The sequence below is a fragment of the Hippopotamus amphibius genome, chromosome 3 (genome assembly GCF_030028045.1).
Source record: "Hippopotamus amphibius kiboko isolate mHipAmp2 chromosome 3, mHipAmp2.hap2, whole genome shotgun sequence".
Lineage (NCBI taxonomy): Eukaryota > Metazoa > Chordata > Mammalia > Artiodactyla > Hippopotamidae > Hippopotamus > Hippopotamus amphibius.
The window spans coordinates 31,367,620-31,386,584 of record NC_080188.1 but is presented as its reverse complement, the minus strand read 5'-3'; the positions used below and the strand labels follow the sequence as shown (position 1 = coordinate 31,386,584).

Sequence of the window (18,965 nt, the reverse complement as noted above, 5' to 3'; positions counted from 1 at the left end):
AGAAATTGACAGCAACACAATAATAGTGGGGGATTTCAATACCTCACTTTCATCGATGGACAGATCATCCAGATAGAAAATCAATAAGGAAACAAAGACCTTAAATGAAACATTAAACCAGATGGACTTAATTGATATTTATAGGACATTACATCTGAAAGCAGCAGAATACACATTCTTCCCAAGTGCACATAGAACATTCTCCAGGATAGATCACATGCTGGACCACAAAGCAAGCCTCAGTAAATTTAAGAAAATTGAAGTCATATCAAGTATCTTCTCCAACCACAATGCTATGAGTTTAGAAATCAACTACAAGGAAAAAAAAAAAACTATAAAAAACACAAACTCATGGAGGCTAAATCATGTGTTACTAAACAACCAATGGATTACTGAAGAAATCAAAGAGGAAATTTTAAAAAAATACCTACAAACAAATGAAAATGAGAATATGAGGTTTCCAAAATCTATGGGAAGCAGCAAAGGCAGTTCTAAAAGGGAAGTTTATAGCAATACAATCTTACCTCAGGAAACAAGAAAAATCTCAGATAAACAACCTAACCTTACACCTAAAGCAACTAGAGAAAGAAGAGAAAACAAAACCCAAAGTTAGTAGAAGGAAAGAAATAATAAAGATCAGAGCAGAAATAAATAAAATAGAGATGAAGAAAATAGCAAAGATCAATGAAACTAAAAGTTGGTTCTTTGAAAAGATAAACAAAATTGATAAATGAAAAAGCCACACTCATCAAGAAAAAAAAGGGAGAGCGCTCAAATCAACAAAATTGGAAATGAAAAAGGAGAAGTTACAATTGATACCACAGAAATACAAAGAATCATAAGAGACTACTACAAGTAACTATATACCAATAAAATGGGCAACCTAGAAGACATGGACAATTTCTTAGAAAGGGACAATCTTCCAAGAATGAACCAGGAAGAAATAGAAAATGTGGACAGAACAATCACAAGTAATGAAATTGAAACTTGTGATTTTAAAACTTCCAACAAACAAAAGTCCAGGACCAGATGGCTTCATGGGCAAATTCTATCAAACATATAGTGAAGGGTTAACACCCATCCTCTGAAACTATTCCAAAAAATTTCAGAGGAAGGAACATTGCCAAACTCTTTCTATGAGGCCACCCTCACCTGATACCAAAACCAGACAACAATATCATAAAAAAAGAAAATTACAGGCCAATATCACTGATGAACATAGATGCAAAAATCCTCAACAAAGGCTAGCAAACTGAATCCAACCAAACATTAAAAGGATCATATACCATGGTCAAGCGGGATTTATCCCAGGGATGCAAGGATCTGTCAATATCCACAAATCGGACTTCCTAGGTGGCACAGTGGTAAAGAATCCACCTACCAATGCAGGGGACATGGGTTCAAGCCCTGGGAAGATTCCACATGCCACGGAGCAACTAAGCCCGTGCACCACAACTAATGAGCCTGTGCTCTAGAGCCCATTAGCCACAACTGTTGAGCCCATGTGCTGCAACTACTGAAGCCCACGTGCCTAGGGCCTGTGCTCCACAGCAAGAGAAGCCACTACAATGAGGAGCCTGCGCACCACAATGAAGAGTAGCCCCCACTCACAGCAACTAGAGAAAGCCCGTGTGCAGCAATGAAGACCCAATGCAGCCAATAAATAAAAAATAAATAAATTTATTAAAAAAAATCCACAAATCAATCAGTGTGATACACCAAATTATAAATCACAGAATAAAAACCATATGATCATCTCAATAGGTGCAGAAAAAGCTTCTGACAAAATTCAACACATATTTATGATTAAAAAAAAAAAACAAAACCTCCAGAAAGTGGGCATAGAGGGAACCTACCTCAACATAATAAAGGCCATATATGATAAATCCACAGCTAACATCATACTCAACAGTGAAAAGCTGAAAGCATTTCCTCTAAGATTGGGAACAAGACAAGGATGTCCACTCTTGCCACTTTTATTCAACATAGTTTTGGAAGTCCTAGCCACCACAATCAGAGTAGAAAAAGAAATAAAAGCAATCCAAATTGGAAAAGAAGTAAAACTGTCACTATCTGCAGATGACATGATACTATACATAGAAAATCAAAAAGATGCTACCAGAAAACTACTAGAGCTCATGAATGAATTCATTAAATTTGCAGAATACAAAATCAATACACAGAAATCTCTTGCATTTCTATACACTAACAACAAAAGATCAGAAAGAGAAATTAAGGAAACGATCCCATTTACCATCGCATCCAAAGAATAAAACACCTAGGGATAAACCTACCTAAGGAAGCAAAAGATCTGTACTCCAAAAACTTTAAGATGCTGATGAAAGAAATGGAAGATGACACAAATATATGTAAAGATATACTGTGTTATTGGATTAGAATAATCAATATTGTCAAAATGACTATACCACCCAAGGAAATTTACAGATTCAATGCAATCTTATCAAATTACACATTTTTACACTTTTTTTTACAAAATTAGAACAATAATTGTTTTTTAATTCATATGGAAACACAGAATACCCCAAACAGCCAAAGCAATCTTAAGAAAGAAAAACGGAGCTGGAGGAGTTTTTCCTGACTTCAGACTATAGTACAAAGCTACAGTAATCAAAACAGCATGATACTGGCACAAAAACAGAAATACAAATCAATGGAACAGGACACAAAGCTTGTTGGGCATATAAAAGTTATGTTTATACTACATCATAGTATATTAACTATGCAATAGCATTATGTCTATAAAACAATGTGGACATGTTAATTAAAAAATACTTTTCTGGACTTCCTAGGTGGCGCAGTGGTTAGGAATCTGCCTGCCAATGCAGGGGACTCGGGTTCAAGCCCTGCTCCAGGAAGATTTCACATGCTGTGGAGTAACTAAGCCCATGCGCCACAACTATTGAGCCTGCACTCTAGAGCCCATGAGCCACAACTATTGAGCCCATGTGCCACAACTACTGAAGCTCATGCGCCTAGAGCCCATGCTCCGCAACAAGAGAAGCCACGGCAATGAGGAGCCTGCGCACCACAGTGAAGAGTAGCCCCCACTCACCACAACTAGAGAAAGCCTGTGTGCAGCAGCAAAGATCCAACACAGCCAATAAATAAATAAATAAATAAATAAATTTATTAAAAAAAAAAAAAAACTTTTCTGTTGGGACTTCCCTGGTGGTCCAGTGGGTAAGACCAGGTTCGATGCAGGGGGCCTGGGTTCAATCCTTGGTCGTGGAAGTAGTTCCCACATACATGCCACAACTAAGAAGCCTGCATGCCACGACTAAAAAAAAGATCCCCCATTCTGCAACAAAGATCCTTGTGTGTTGCAACTTAGACCCAGCATAGCCTAAATTAATTAATTAAAATAAATATTTTTTAAAATACTTTTTTGTAAAAAAATGCTAATCATCATGTAAGCTTTCAGCAACTCACAGTATTAAAATCAAAGATCACTGATCACAGATCACCATAACAAACATAATAATGAAAAACTCTGAAATAGTGCAAGAATTACCAAAATGTGACACAGAAACAGGAAGTGAAGAAGTGTTGTTTAAAAAATGACATCAATAGACTTGCTCAATCCAGGGTTGCCATAAACCTAAATTTGTAAAGAGTGCAGTAGGGACTTCCCTGTTGGCACAGTGGTTAAGAATCCACCTGCCAATGCAGGGGACAGGGGTTCAATCCCTGGTCTGGGAATATCCCATATGTCACAGAACAACTAAGCCCATGCACCACAACTACTGAGCCTTCAGCTCTAGAGCCTGTGAATCACAATTACTGAGCCCACATGCCACAACTACTGAAGCCCACATACCCTAGAGCCTGCCCGCCACAACTATTGAGCCCATGCAATGCAACTACTGAAGCCTGCATGCTCCAGGGCCCTCATGCCACAGCTACTGAGACTGCGTACTGCAACTACTGAAGCCTGAGCACCTAGAACGTGTTCCAAGACAAAAGAAGCCATTGCAATGAGAAGTAGCCCCTGCTTGCCACAACTAGAGAAAGCCCACACGCAGCAATGAAGACCCAACACAGCCAAAAATAAATAAATAATTTTAAAAAAAGAAAATGTGTGCAGTAATGTGAAGCAAATAAAGAGGAGCAAAATAAAACAAGGCATGTCTATAAATACTTGTAGGCTCAACGCAAATTCAAGTTTTCCTTCTTGGAACTTTCTGGAACTTCTTTCCCAAATATTTTCCATCTGAGCTTAGTTAAATCCCACCGATATGGAGGGCTGACTGTACTCAGAAGTCATCCACATACAGATGGTAAATGAAGCCATGGAGAATGGATGAAATCATCCACAGGTAATGTGAACAGCAGAAGAAATCGAGAAGAAAAGTCACAGAGATAAGAAAAATTGAGAGTGGTGTAGCAGATGGAAGGAAAGAGTTTCCATGAGAAAGTCATCAACAGTGTTGACTACCACAGGGCTTAGATAAGGTTTAAAAAATGTTCGTCTGGGGACTTCCCTGGTGGTCCAGTGGTTAAGAATCCACCTTCCAATGCCAGGGACACAAGTTTGATCCCTGGTCAGGGAACTAAGATCCCACATGCTGTGGGCCAACTAAGACCGCACTCTGCAACTACTGAGCAAGCAGGCCACAACTACACAGCCCACATGCTCTGGAGCCCACACGCTACAACTAGACAGCCCACACACCACAACTAGAGAGAAGACTGAGCACCACAATGAGGAGCCCGAGCACCTCAGTGGAGGATCTGGCATGCCACAACGAAGATCCTGCGTGCCTCAACTAAGACCTGACAGCCAAAAAAAAAAAAATTAAATTAAAAAAAGGAATCCATCTGATTTATCAATTGAGAAGTCACTCATTTTCTTAAAATATTGGAAGAAAAAAGAAATAAATCATTCAACTTGTTTCCTTAAGGACAAGACAGATCTAATATTTCTCACTGAAAGAAGCCAGCTGAAAAAAGAAAGTCTAAAAACTGATAAGGGCATATCCAATAATGATCAAAGGGCACAGTCAGCAATGTAATGGAGACTCAATGCTGGAGCAAACTTGATAACTGAGATATCATTAACTCTTTTCCCACAGGATTATTATACATTGTTAATGAGAATATTAATTAGCACAATCACTACAGTGCTCACTTGGCACCATTTAGCAAAATATTAATATTTTGTGTACTATGTGTACATTATCTGACCTGACAATTCTATACCTAAAAATTTATCCTACAGATATACTTGAATTGGACAAAATGATATTTTACAAGATCACTCATTACAGCGTTATTTGAAGCAAGAAAGACTGGAAATAACCCAACTAGTCATCAAGACACAACTTTAATTATCCTTTTTTTTTTTTTTTTTTTTTTTTTGCTTTTTTTTGGCACACGGGCTTAGTTGCTCCGCGGCATGTGGGATCTTCCTGGAGCTGGGATCGAACCTATGACCTCTGCATTGGCAGGCGGATTCTTAACCACTGCGCCACCTAGGAAGCCCAAGACACAACTTTAGTTAGGGTATATCCATAAAAACTAAGTAGCTGTGAAAAAAAATTAGGATGCTCTCTATGTACTGATATGAAATTCTCCTGGATACAGCAGGTATATAAAGCAAAAAAATAAAAGTGCAGAAAAGTGTTGTCACTTTTTGTCTGTAAAAAGGGAGAAAACAGAATACTATGAATATAAGTAGAGCATCTGGGACTTCCCTGGTTACGCAGTGGTTAGGAATCTGCCTGCCAATGCAGGGGACATAGGTTCAATCCCTGGTCCGGGAGGATCCCACGTGCCACGGAGCAACTAAGCCCGTGCACCACAACTACTGAGCCTGCGCTCTAGAGCCCACAAGCCACAACTACTGAGCCTGTGTGCCACAACTACTGAAGCCTGCGGACCTAGAGCCCATGCTCCGCAACAAGAGAAGTCACTGCAATGAAAAGCCTGCACACCACAACGAAGGGCAGTCCCTGCTAGGGGCAACTACAGAAAGTTCATGCTCAGCAAGGACGACACAAAGCGGCCAAAAAATAATAATGAAAATACACTAGACGTGGCTAAGAATTCTACGTGTAAAAAGAAAAAAAAAAAGATATACTGGCCCTGTTCAGTGAAACACACGCCACCTAGAACTTCGTCTTGTGGAAAGAGGAAATGTAAAAGTCATCCTTTAAAACAGCACATGACAGCATGTAGAAATGCCAAATCAGACCAACCCATGCTCCCCCACCCGCCTCCGCCCAATATTCTTTGTCCCCAATTCATTTCCAGAGCCTAGCATAATGCCTGACACAAGCTGACACTCAAAAATTCAACTATTCATAAAACCATTAACTCGGGCCTTTAAGGGAAATTAAGAAAGGAGCCTCTCGCTTCAGGCAAAGTCAGAACAACGCAATCTGTCGTATGGTTCTGAGCGCTATTTTCAATACGGGGAGTGTCAGACTCACCCAGGAGCCGAGAGTAGACAGCACAAGAGTCACTCTGACCAACGTCATAAAAGCTACGTTCCCTGCACCCGCCACCTCAAAATCCCGGATTCGTTCCTGGCCTGGGAAACGTGGGGAAACGACTGGGGACATGATGCGGCGGGCGGGGAGGAGGCCGCAAATCCTCAATCTGTCCAGCTCCCACGTTTCCGAAGGGGGGAGTGTTCTGAGTGGTCACCTACCCTTCTGTGCGTCACACATACTGACAAACGGTTCACGATTGCTAATTCTCAAAATCAGAGACAAGGGCAAAGCGGCCACAAACCTACACAGCATCAAACGAACACTTATGTCTCCTGTGTTCCCAGAATAATTTGCGTCTCACGAAAAAAAAAAAAAAAAAGCCAATATAAATTCTGCGCCTGCGCAAAGCGTAGGTTAACGTTTGCTAACGTCTGGAATGGCACAGGCACAAATTGTGGGCTGAAACTTCAAGCGGTTTATGGGGTGGGGTGGGGTGGGGTGGGGGCACTCCTACACTCTCAGCCTCTCAGCGTTGGATCTAGCTAATGAAACTTTTTGCTGTTTAATGCTGTTGCACAAATAATGACACGGGGGAAAAAAGCCAAGAAGATGTATTAATGAAAGGTTTTTATTGTGGACGTAAGTCTGCGGCACTCGATTTTCTATTTTTTTCCAGTTCTAAAGACAAAAAAACAAGAAGATTTTTAAAAAGTAATTTCTTACCGGTAGGTAGCGCGAGATAGGTAGAAGCCTGAAAGTGAAGAAACCCTCACTCGCTACCCGACTCAACCAATCCACCCTAGTCTAAGTCCCCGCTACCTGTCTCTCAGACTTAAGTGGGCTCTTAGGCCACAGAGCCTTCATCGCGAGAACTCACGAGATTAGACTCAGGAGACGACCTTGGTAATACCCGGCTGTCTCTGTTTTACGCGCATCTGAGGCCAACTGGACACGTGCGAAAAGGTGGCTCCGTCCTTTTTGCTGCGGGCGGGCCTCTCTCGGAGGCTGCTGTGCGGCTTCCTGCGGGGATCCACTCCCACGGTAGCGCGCCGTGGACTCCGGGAGACGCTCCTCAAGAGGACATGCGCGGCCGACTCCTCCTCCCGGCGCCCGACCGGCCTGGGATGCGGGCTTCCCCGGGGCGCGACGGCGACGGGGGGTAACCAAGGAAGGGCTGACATGGAGGAGAGTTTTCTGTTCCCCGAGTACGTCCTGGATTCGGAGCCCGCAGCGACCCTCCAAGACCAGCTGCGGGAGCTGCAGCAGCGGCAGGAGGAGGAGGAGCGGCGGGTGCTGCAGCGGCGGGAGGAGCGGCGGCAGCAGAAGCTACGCGCCGGCCGGCGGGTGCACCCGGTCGTGGGGCACCCGGACCCGACGGTGCCGCCCAGCGGCCTGAACTGCTCGGGTTGCGGGGCGGAGCTGCACTGCCAGGACCCCGGCGTGCCCGGCTACCTGCCCAGCGAGAAGTTCCTCAGCGCGGCGGCGCAGGAGGACGGCGGGCTGGCACGGACCGTGTGCCAGCGCTGCTGGCTGCTGGTGCATCACCGGCGCGCCCTGCGCCTGCAGGTGAGCCGTGAGCAGTACCTGGAGCTGGTGAGCGCCGCGCTGCGGCGGCCCGAGCCCGCCCTCGTGCTGTACATGGTGGACCTGCTTGCTCTGCCCGACGCCCTGCTGCCCCACCTGCCTGCGCTGGTGGGCCCCAAGCAGCTGATCGTGCTGGGAAACAAGGTGGACCTGCTGCCGCAGGACACTCCCAGCTACCGGCAGCGGCTCCGGGAGCGACTGTGGGACGACTGTGCCCGCGCTGGGCTCCTGCCGCCCCCTGGCTACCGGAGGCCACAGCACCCCAGCGGGGCCCGGCCACCGGACGGGGAGGAGAATGCGAATCCTTCGCCCAAGTCCCGCACGGTGCTCAGAGACGTGCGGCTCATCAGTGCCAAGACTGGCTTTGGAGTCGAGGAGTTAATCTCCGCGCTCCAGCGTTCCTGGCGCTACCGCGGCGACGTCTTCCTGGTTGGCGCTACCAACGCTGGCAAGTCCACTCTGTTCAACACGCTCCTGGAGTCCGATTACTGCATCGCCAAGGGCGCTGAGGCTATCGACAGGGCTACCATCTCCTCTTGGCCTGGTGAGCTTTCGGGCGCCCGTCCCCTTCGTTTTCTGAGAAGCTGGAAGTCTGATCGTGGTCCAGGCATCTAGTCCTATATCCTTCCTTACTGTCCACCAGGGGCTGGCTGGAAGCTTCCCTTTAAAAATTCTCTACCTACTTTGGTCACATTTCTCTTGTGTCAGTTTAGTGCTTGAAAATTCAGTATATGTTGTAGCAACTATTTCCAATAGAAATAATGAGCGTACTTCTATGTACCAGTCGCTGTTCTAGGCACTGCAAAATAATCAGGGGACAAAGCAGTGTCTGCTCTCTTGGAGGTTTCCCTGGTAGCTTTAGTTCTTTGTATGTATCTCCGGAAAAATCCTTCTTTTACTTTTTACACCTCCCTCCACCCCTGAGTCTTTCTCTTAATATCTTGAGTTTACTCATGAGAATACTATAGATTTAACATTTGAATAAATCACTAATGCAATATGTGTGGCTTTGTTGAGAAGAAATGTCAAATATGTGGCTTTAGGAAACGTCTGTAGTAATTGAAAAGTGGGTGCTTCTATGACCTTATTTGTTTTAACAGCTGGCAAAACTAAATACCTCATTTGTTCCTTTGAAAGCAGTATTTAACTTTGAAAAGCAGTTTTTCTCTGTAGAAAACTTTGGTTGACTTATACACACAAGCGATTTTATACTGGTTGGTAGTTTTTTATTGTATAAAATAAGGTCCTTTTTCCTTTCTTAAGGGAAATCAGTCACCTTGGTTTACAGTTATGGTTTCCAACTTCCTTCCCCTTCACATTACTTCGTTAGACAGGGCGGACACTGTATATCTGAAGCACACACATCATGTATTACTCAAGGTGAGGCAACATGCTTTGATGGTTAACACAATAGTCCCACCGCCCTGCTAAAAAAAAAAGCTTTTGTTGGACAGAACCAACTTTGTTAGTGCTCAGCTAGCTCTCCCCTGACCTTGTTCACCTTGAGGATTTTGGCTATAAAGTGAGGTGGGCTCTTATAGAAACGAGATGTTGGATTGGACTGACTCTAGAATAATGACAGAGGTCGGTTTTCTCTAGGTAACACTGTCCAATAATACAGTAGCTACATGTGGCTATTTAAATAAATTAAAATTAAATAAACTTTAAAATTTAGTTATTCACTTGCACTAGCCACTTTGCAACTGCCCAGCAGCCGCATCAATGCAGAAAGTTGTACTGGATAATGTGAGTGAGGAGAAGTTACAGATTTTCTCACAACTGGGAGATGCTACTGGCATCTAGTGGGTGGAGGCCAGAGGTGATGCTAAACGTAATGCAATGCACAGGACAGCCCCTCACAACACAGAATTATCTGGTCCAAAATGTGAGTAGTGCTGAGTTGAGAAGCCCTTGTTTGGGTGGAAAAGCTTCCTTCCAAGTTTTTAATCCCAGACACTCAGAAATTATCGTACCTCTTCGCTCCTGCTTTATTTGCTCCTTCCTTTGACATGTTGAGCAGTGTGTTTAAAATTTTCCTAACCTTTAAAAAACAAAACTCAGTGTCCGCAGATGTAGAGAACAAACATATGGACACCAAGTGGGGAAAGCGAGGAGGGTTGGGGGGGGGATGAATTGGGAGATTGGGATACCAAACTGTGCACTCTAAATATATGCAGTTTATTGTATGTTAACTGTATCTCAATAAAAGTTCTTAAGAAAAAAAAAAACTGTGTCCCACTCGCTCCTCCTCTTTACAATCCAGCTTATTCCTGCTTTTCACGTCCCATCCTCTGCAGTCCCTGTTGTGCCCCTTCTGTGCCACTGAAACTGTTCCAAGTTCACCACAGACTGAATGGGGCCTGTTTACGGCTCTTTAACCAAACGTCTACACACTGTTGGCTAGTGTGTAGTGTATGATGGCTAAGATCAGTGGAGCCAGGATGGGTTCAGATCCTGCTCTGCTCCACCACTTAATGAAGCTGTGTGACTTTAAGCAAGTTTCCTTTACCTCTCTCTGTTGTACCTACACCACGAGGTTGTGGAGAAGATCAAGTGCCAGGGCACTGTTGTCACTGCTACGTAAGTACTTGGTGAGGAGGATGATGACGGAACACACCTACTACAAACACACCAGGTGCGTCCAGTGCAGAGGTGATTTACCATGAAAATAAGTCAAAACACAAAATACACACCCACCCTTCAACAAGGATAAAACCAAACTGACTTCAAAAGTAAATGCTTCTTGGGCTTCCCTGGTGTCACAGTGGTTAAGAATCCACCTGCCAATGCAGGGGACACAGGTTTGATACGGGTCCGGGGAGATCCTACATGCTGCAACTAAGCCCGTGCACCACAAACTACTGAGCCTGCACTCTAGAGCCTCTGAGCCACAACTATTGAGCCCACGTGCCACAACTACTGAAGCCCGTGCTTGCCAAAACCCATGCTCCACAAGAGAAGCCACAGCAATGAGAAGCCCATGCACTGCAACAAAGAGTAGCCGCTGCTCTCCGCAACTAGAGAAAGCCCCGTGCGCAGCAAGAGACCCATTGCAGCCAAAAAATAAACTTATTTTAAAAGAAAAGAATAAATGCTTCTTTCTGTCTGGATTTCCTAAGAAAGCCAGAGTGGGGCTTCCTAGGTGGTACAGTGGTAAAGAATCCGCCTGCCAATGCAGGGGACACAGGTTCGATCCCTGCTCCAGGAAGATCCCACATGCTGCAGAGCAATTATGCCCGTGCACCACAACTATTGAGCCTACGCTTTAGAGCCCGTGAGCCACAACTATTGAGCCCATGTGCTGCAACTGCTGAAGCCCATGCACCTAGAGCCCGTGCTCCGCAGCAAGAGAAGCTGCGACAATGAGGACCACACGCACAACGAAGAGTAGCCCCCCACTCACTGCAACTAAAAAGAAAGCCGCGCACAGCAGAAAAGACCCAACACAGCCAATAAAATAAATAAAAATTTTAAAAAGAAAGAAAAAAAAAAAGCCAGAGTGAAAATAAAACTCCATTGAAATAACTGCCCTAAAGGTAACACTCCAGAGACAGGTAGGGTTGCTGGGTAGGGCTCCACCCCATGCCTCTGTGTAGTCTTCAGAGTGGACTCACTGATACTTCTTAAAGCAACACCCAGGCTTCTCTCTCTGTATGATACAGATGGTTTCTTGGACTGCTCTGTGGCTCATCCATGCCTTCTGGTCTTCTTACTCATCTCTCAAGTCAAAGTCAATCCGGCCTCCTAATTGTCACTGAGACCAGCCTCATAGTCCAAACTGTAATCTCTTTCTTTAGGCTGTTTTGGAGATCCTTAGGTATCTTCCCAGCTTCCAGTTTTACTGCCTTCCTCCCACCGCCACCCCACCACAGCTGTAGTTCTCAACCAGGGTTGACTCTTACCTCAAGAAAACACTTGGTAAAGCCTGGAGACATCTTTGGTTTTCACAACTTGGTGGATGCTGAGTAGAGGCTGCTAAAAAATGTGCAAAGCACAGGACAGTCTCCCCCAGGAAAGAATTATTCTGCCCAAAAGTTCAATAGTGCTGACGTTGAGAAACCCTGCACTATTCAGATTTTTCTAAACTACAAAGCAGGCACAGTATTCTTTGATTCTTATCTCCTCTTTCCTGCTTATAATTCCGGGGTGGTTCCACATTACTGAGAGAAGTCTACACTGATAGCCTCATCACTAACGCACACACACACCACATACTCTGCACACTTAACTACAGTTCTCTCAACTCATCACCCTTTCTCCAATTTTTGTGCCTGTACGTGATACTAACCCAGGATACCTTTCCACTGAGTTAAATTCAATCTGCTTTTCAAATTCTGCTCTTCATTAATGTTTTCCTTGACCAAGCCACATTCATTACTTCCTTCACAACCATAGTACTTAACAGATGCCTCTTATCACATTTCTTACCTTGTAATTTATTTTTAAAATATTTACTCATTTATTTATTGGCTGTGTTGGGTCTTTGTTACTGCGTGTGGGCTTTCACTAGTGTGGCAAGCGGGGGCTACTCTTCGTTGTGGTGTGTGGGCTTCTCACTGTAGTGGCTTCTCTTGTTGCAGAGCACGGGCTCTAGGCGTTCAGGCTTCAGTAGTTGCAGCACATGGGCTCAGTAGTTGTGGCACAGGGGCTTAGCTGCTGCGTGGCATGTGGGATCTTCCTGGACCAGGGATCAAACCCATGTCCCTTGCATTGGCAAGTAGATTCTTAACCCCTGCACCACCAGGGAAGTCCACCTTGTAACTTATTAACTTGCTATTTCCACCTTCTGATCTCCTCAGGGACAGGGACTATATTGTAATATCTATGTGTCCTTAGTTGCTAAACAGAGAGATCTTTAATAAACAGGGAAATTAATATCCAGTTACTTACAATTCATGGAAACATCTGTAAACATAGACACTGAATCTTAACCCATTATCCATGTACCCTTGAGATGTAGTAAGGCAGGGATTAATCTCTGTGTCCAGCCAGGCCTGTAAAAACTAAGGTATTTGAAAGGATGTTGCCTTAATTGCCCCAAATTATTGTGTCTAATGCTTTATGGAGGGCTGTAAAAACTGTGTAAGCTATTAAAGCAAGATTCTGCTGTCTGGAGGTTACCGCCAGATGGATGCCCACATGGGGATCTATGGGTCTGTCACTGGGATCTATAGGCTTCATCCCATCACAGAACTCCCAGGCTTTTCATTTGATCTAGAAGTGATTTGGGGTTTCTTCAACAGTTGAATGTTTAAAAGGATTTTATTCTTGATACCTGTACAGTATTATTTTATCATTGCTTTACTTAATATTAGCATTATCAGGGGTTTCATTTGAATTTCCAAATATCTTCATCTCCCAGTGGAAGGTTCCAATGGGTGGAGAAGAAAGAATGGCAGGATTTCCTTCCCCTGTTGTTGAAAACATCACATTAGATGAAGGACTTGGGGAATCTGAAGCAATGGCTGACATCAAATTCTCCTCTGCAGGTCATTGTATACGAGGCACTCTGGAACGATGAATAAAGTAGCCTTACTGACTTTCCGTATATTTTTATACAGATGTGCTTCACTGACATAAGCTGAATATTTTAAGAAATACATTCTAGATTATTCATAAGATGCAACCTACTCTGAAAATAAACCTGTACCTTTTCACAAATGCATTGTATGCTTTTAAAAAATAGAGTGAAAGACAGCAGTAGCCTCCCTTGGGTCTCCATTTTGAGCTGTGTCTGGTGTTTTTAATAAGATGGTTGCTAACACCATTTGTGTTCTGTCATGGGCCTGCACAGGTTGGGTAGCAGTAACGCCACAGTTTAAGGACAAACAGAAAAAAAAAAAAAAAAAAGGACAAACTGCACCTCAGAGGCTATACCCCTCAAGGAACAGTTCTGACAGTCCGACGCCCACTCTTGCCACATGTAGTCAACATCAAAGGAGAGCGCATCCGGAAAAGCGTGGCCTATAAAACCAAAAAGCCTCCTGCCCTTGTGTACAATCTGCAGGCAAAAAAAAAATGGAGCTGACCTGTTCACACTGAAGATTAACTATATAGAACATACTGTGTACATTGCATTGCATTAAGTATCGCTATAATAAAGCCCCCACCCCACCCCCACCCTTTTCAAGCTACCAAGGACCATGCCTCTTTTTAATGAATTGAGTTTGTAAACACAGGTTATTTTTTTGGTAGGGTACGTATATGTGTGTATCTGTAATTCAAACATACCTAAAAAGGAGTACTGCTACATTCTCCCACTACTATTTTTTATTGAAACCTGATGGCATTTCTAATTTGGAGGCTAGTTGAGAGAGCAGCTTAGCAGTTGGCATATGAAAAAATGGCAGAAAATCAATTTCTCCAAAATACATGGGCTTAAATGAGAGAGAAGTGAGCGTGTGGCTCTGCTCCACACAGTCATCCAAGGACCCAGCTGGGGGAAAATGCCATGGCTTCCATCTCTGGGTCTAAGGTGGTTGCTCAACTTGTCATCCTTTCGCAGCCATGGGAAAAAGAGAAGAGTGAAGAGCACGCGGCTCCCTTACTGAAAAGAAGGGGAAGAAGTTGGAAGTTCCCCACTTCACAGCGTCCACTGGTCAACAGTTACATGGCCACACACACCCCCATGGAGAAGCTGGAGGATGTAGAGGGAAATGGGGATTTCGGATTTTTATTACTTAAGGGAAGAAGGGGAGGATGGAAGCTGGAAAACAAGTAGGAGTTTCCCTTAAGTAATCTAAAAGTGCCTGAAAACCTTAGAAAAGGATTCATGTTATATCTTTCTGGTATTCAGTTTCTTCTGCAAGGATCAGAGCACGTTAACCATTTTATCAACATTTGCCTGTAAACACTGTATAACATCACATCAGTCACAAGTCTTTACCTTTATGTATTCCTAATTGAGTAAGTGGCACTAGAGCTGAGGGCAATGAAATGGCGAGTCAAGTCCCAGATCCCAGTGTTGAGACAAATGCTCGTGGAGTAAGCTGACCTGAAACGCAGGTCCATGAGCTTCCTGTAGACTCAGATTTAGCATGAACTTCTTAAGAGTCCCATGTTCTCTGTCAACGTGTATACGCCAGCCCCCTTCTAAGTTAGTCATTGTATGATAAATGGTCAGTATTTTAAAATGCAACTTGTCAAAACTTTGTAGGCCTTTCATCGTGTTTTAAAGTGAATACTGTTGGCATCTTGGGGAAGGTAGTTCTTCATGTGCATCCTTCATCCCCAGATACGAAAGGCCAGTAGCAACTCCCACAGCCCCATTCCTCAGGATGATAATTGAGACGTACCCCTGACTCTTCCAGACCCACCCTCTAGAGGGTGGTAGCTTCCCAAATTGAGAAAATGATTGGTAGTTGATTTCTAGCTTATTTTGGAGAGAATGGAATACTGTTAATTTTACAAGTTGAAATTGTGACCATTATATTTCCATGTACTGTTCATAGTTTGCAGCTTAGGCCTGAATCTTTAGATAAAATGAAGGAAATATGGTAAACTTGGCATCTGTGGGAAAATACAGAACTCAAAAACTGATGCCGCATTTACCCTGAAAACTTATCATGTATTTTACAAAGCAGAACATTTCTCCCTCATCTTCTCTCTAGGCTTTTAGAGCCCTTGACTAGCAGATTCCAGTTTTAAATGCTCATAATTTACATTCTCAGGTTTCTCTTACCTCTAAAATTCAATGGTTATGTTTTGACTGAGGCATATCTAAAAATGTTCCAAGGTACTTTGCTAGCAGTTTCAAACAGTGCAATTTACTAAGTTTCAGTTTTTCCGAGTTATATTAGTCTCTTTGAGTCTTCATTCGCTCATGTATAAAATGAGGGAATGACAGTAGATATTTCTCAGTCCTAACCTCATGATTCTCACCAAAAAACAGGCAGCAAAATCAGGAAAGGATGGTTACAATACCTCAGACAATTGTGCCTAGACAGTTGAGAACTGGTGCTAGGATCTGCTGTTAATTTATAACACATTCTGCCAACCTAATGCAGCCCAGGATCGCTGCTGGTCTACCCAATTGATCTGCAGTGGATTTTGCTTTAAGAAAGTTCTCTTGCTGTGTTGGTTTCTGAGCATAAGTCAGCTTACTGATACTTCTTAATCCATTGAGATCTTAGTATGAAGAGTGCCCTTCCATCCCTAACCATTTACACTGTGGCAGCACACAGAAATTGGTAAAGAGCAGAAATTAATGGCTAGGTGTCAGGACAGCCCCCTTATGTCCACAGAACAGAGGTGGTTTTGAGGGGCTAGAACATGAGCAAGTTTATACCAGTTCGTTCTGCAAGCTTGTTGTGTTCAACATGTCACCCCTTTTGTATTCATGACACTTTAAAAGAAATAAAATATGTGCCATCAAAGAGCTTTTTGACGTCTATGTGATATTAAATTCAGTTTTATTTTTTAAAGTTCCATATCTTTCTTCCCCTCTTTAAAACAGCATTTTCTTGCAAGTTACTGACACAAAGTAAAGTTTAACACATTTTGTATTTTTAATCACCCTGAACAGCAAGCCCTACTAATCATTAGGGCTTTACTGTGTAGTTCCCCAGAGTCTAAATTTATTTCTGTTACTTGCAACACTTCCCATGACAACCAAGGAGAAGTGGAGCACAGATGCAATCCTGTGTGCTGTGTTTCTTGATCACTCAGACGCCTTTAGCAAAATGGGAATCAAGGCTAGTTTCCTGCAGATGACTAACTTGGAGCTCAGCTGTGCCAGACCTGGCAGAGCTGTTATTGCTTCATGAGTAGGCACCCAGCACTCGAGCTGAGGCGAGCTGTTCTGTAGACGGCCTCTGATCATTTACCCTGGCTTCCCTCCCACTTGGCTCGGTCTCGTGGAGCAATAGCATCATTTCCATTCTTTCTCACACTGTTCCCTTTTCTCTTGGCTGCTCTCCTCCTCGCCAGAGGATTGTTTTCTCTCAACTGTCAAAGAGTAATGCCTAAACAACAAAAACAACTTCAGACTCATGTGAATCCAACAGATAGCACCTCTGCCTGCTCTTAACGTCTCTGTCACGTCGTCTGCTCCAATGATGACCTGTAGTGGGTGGGAATGGCTTACGATTAATATTTTAACATCATGTAGGAATGATGCCACACTTTTCCCCTTCACGTCAAAGACCATTGATACTCTCTCATTTAGTGCAGGAGTTTCATGATCTGAATATTCTTAAGTCTAGACCATGCTCAAAACACTCATGGCCCCAGGTTCCTGTTTTTCAGAAGCTTCCTTCTGCTTCTCAAACAATTCTCAGAATTTACCTTCTGGCTAATCAACCTAGTGGAAGAATTTGGTTGTAATATTCTCGCTGGTAGGTGCAATAGGTATGATACTTAATCACAGACACTGTCAGCACCTCTGGCCAGTAACTGTGGTAAATCTGAGGAAACTGAGGCTACGCACACACACACAAAGACACGTGCTAGAGACCACATTATCAGGTGACTTTGGACATGAGAGATTGCCAAGATCCTTTCAAACTTTTCAGTAAGTCCCTGGAAAATAGCTAGCATTCAATGCATGAATGAACGAATTAGGAGAAAGAGGGGACTTTTTTGTTTTGGGAGTTGGTTTTTGCCCTCCCTGAAGAGTAGCAATAGTGCAGACTTAAATTTGCTTTTCTAGGGTTTCTTCCTGTCCTGCCTAAAGACAGTATTTCAGGACAGTTGTATCTGAGACTGTTCACAGCCACTATGACCATATGATAGCCCATACAGCTTCTTTTTATTCCTTTACATTCTTATAATAGTAATAATAACTAACTCTTATTTAAGCACACACAGTGAGCCTGGCACTTTTAAGTACTTCACATTATTAGCTGAATCCTTACAACAACTCCATGCAAGAGGTATTGTTATTACCTGCATTTAGAGATGAGGAAGCTAAGGTATAGGTCACTAGCCCAGGGTCACACAATTAAGGAGGGATGGATCTGTGATGCAAACACACCCAACTAGTCTAGCTCCAGCACCCTGTGGACTTGTTTAATTATATAGTAAAACTGACTTTTTTCCCCTTCGATGTACAATTCTATGGATTTTAATATACATATAAGTTAATCAACAACCACCATAATCAGGACAGAAAACAGTTCCACCAGCACCCAGGTTTTTAACCACCACACAATAATTCCTTTATATACTAAAACCCATCACAAGTCTAAAGGCAACAACTTTTCAGCCTTAGGAGGGAAACGTGTTATCTCAGAAAAGCAACCCACTTCGAAGACCTCAAAGGTAATGACACAATTTCCTTGGAAACCCTGTGTTACTGCCACTTAGTTCTCTTTCTAGCTTCCTCTGAACCCTCCCATATACAATTCCAGCCTGAGACTACTCCTCAGAGCTAGTCTGTGTGTGTGTGTGTGTGTGTGTGTGTGTGTGTGTGTGTGTGTGTGAGAGAGAGAGAGAGAAAGAGAGAGAGAGACACGTGCAGCACCCTTGCTGTCTTACTTCAGCAATGCTGCCCAAACCTGAAGTGTCCTAATCAGGTAGTTTTAAATTGCTTTAAAGTGCTTTCTTTCATGGGTGGCTGGGAATCTTTTTACATTGCTAGTGATTTTTGCCAAGTACCACGGACAGATCACAGCATGAGTGGAGATCCTGACCCACAATTTCATAAGAAAATAGGTAATTACATACACAGGAAATTTGGAATGCAAATGTCCAAAGAAATACACCAGTAAACTATCCTAAAAAAGAAACTAATATAAAGTCCTGATCCTATTAGTGAAACAGAACTCATGGTCCCTATTTATTCACAAATCAAATAACTTCAAAAACCAAATTAATTTAGCCCTAAACTTGTTTAAATGGCCTTGCCTTTCTACTTGAGCGCTCAGCCTGTTCCTGTTCCTTTTCAGATCTTACTGATTTTCACTAAAAGGGAATTTTAGTTGCCCA

The 18,965-nt window shown here is 43.3% G+C and overlaps 2 protein-coding genes across 3 annotated transcripts in view; one reads left to right on the top strand and one right to left on the bottom strand.

Moving 5' to 3' along the window:
- POLR2B (RNA polymerase II subunit B) overlaps window positions 1–18,965 on the bottom strand; it is a 51,089-nt gene that overhangs the window by 15,965 nt on the left and 16,159 nt on the right. The gene's annotated exons all lie outside the window — the stretch shown is intronic.
- Window positions 7,333–10,206, top strand: LOC130850065 (nitric oxide-associated protein 1-like). Its single transcript, XM_057729394.1, has one exon. It carries the CDS (start codon window positions 7,635–7,637, stop codon window positions 8,652–8,654), a length of 1,020 nt encoding a protein of 339 aa, XP_057585377.1. The 5' UTR covers window positions 7,333–7,634; the 3' UTR covers window positions 8,655–10,206.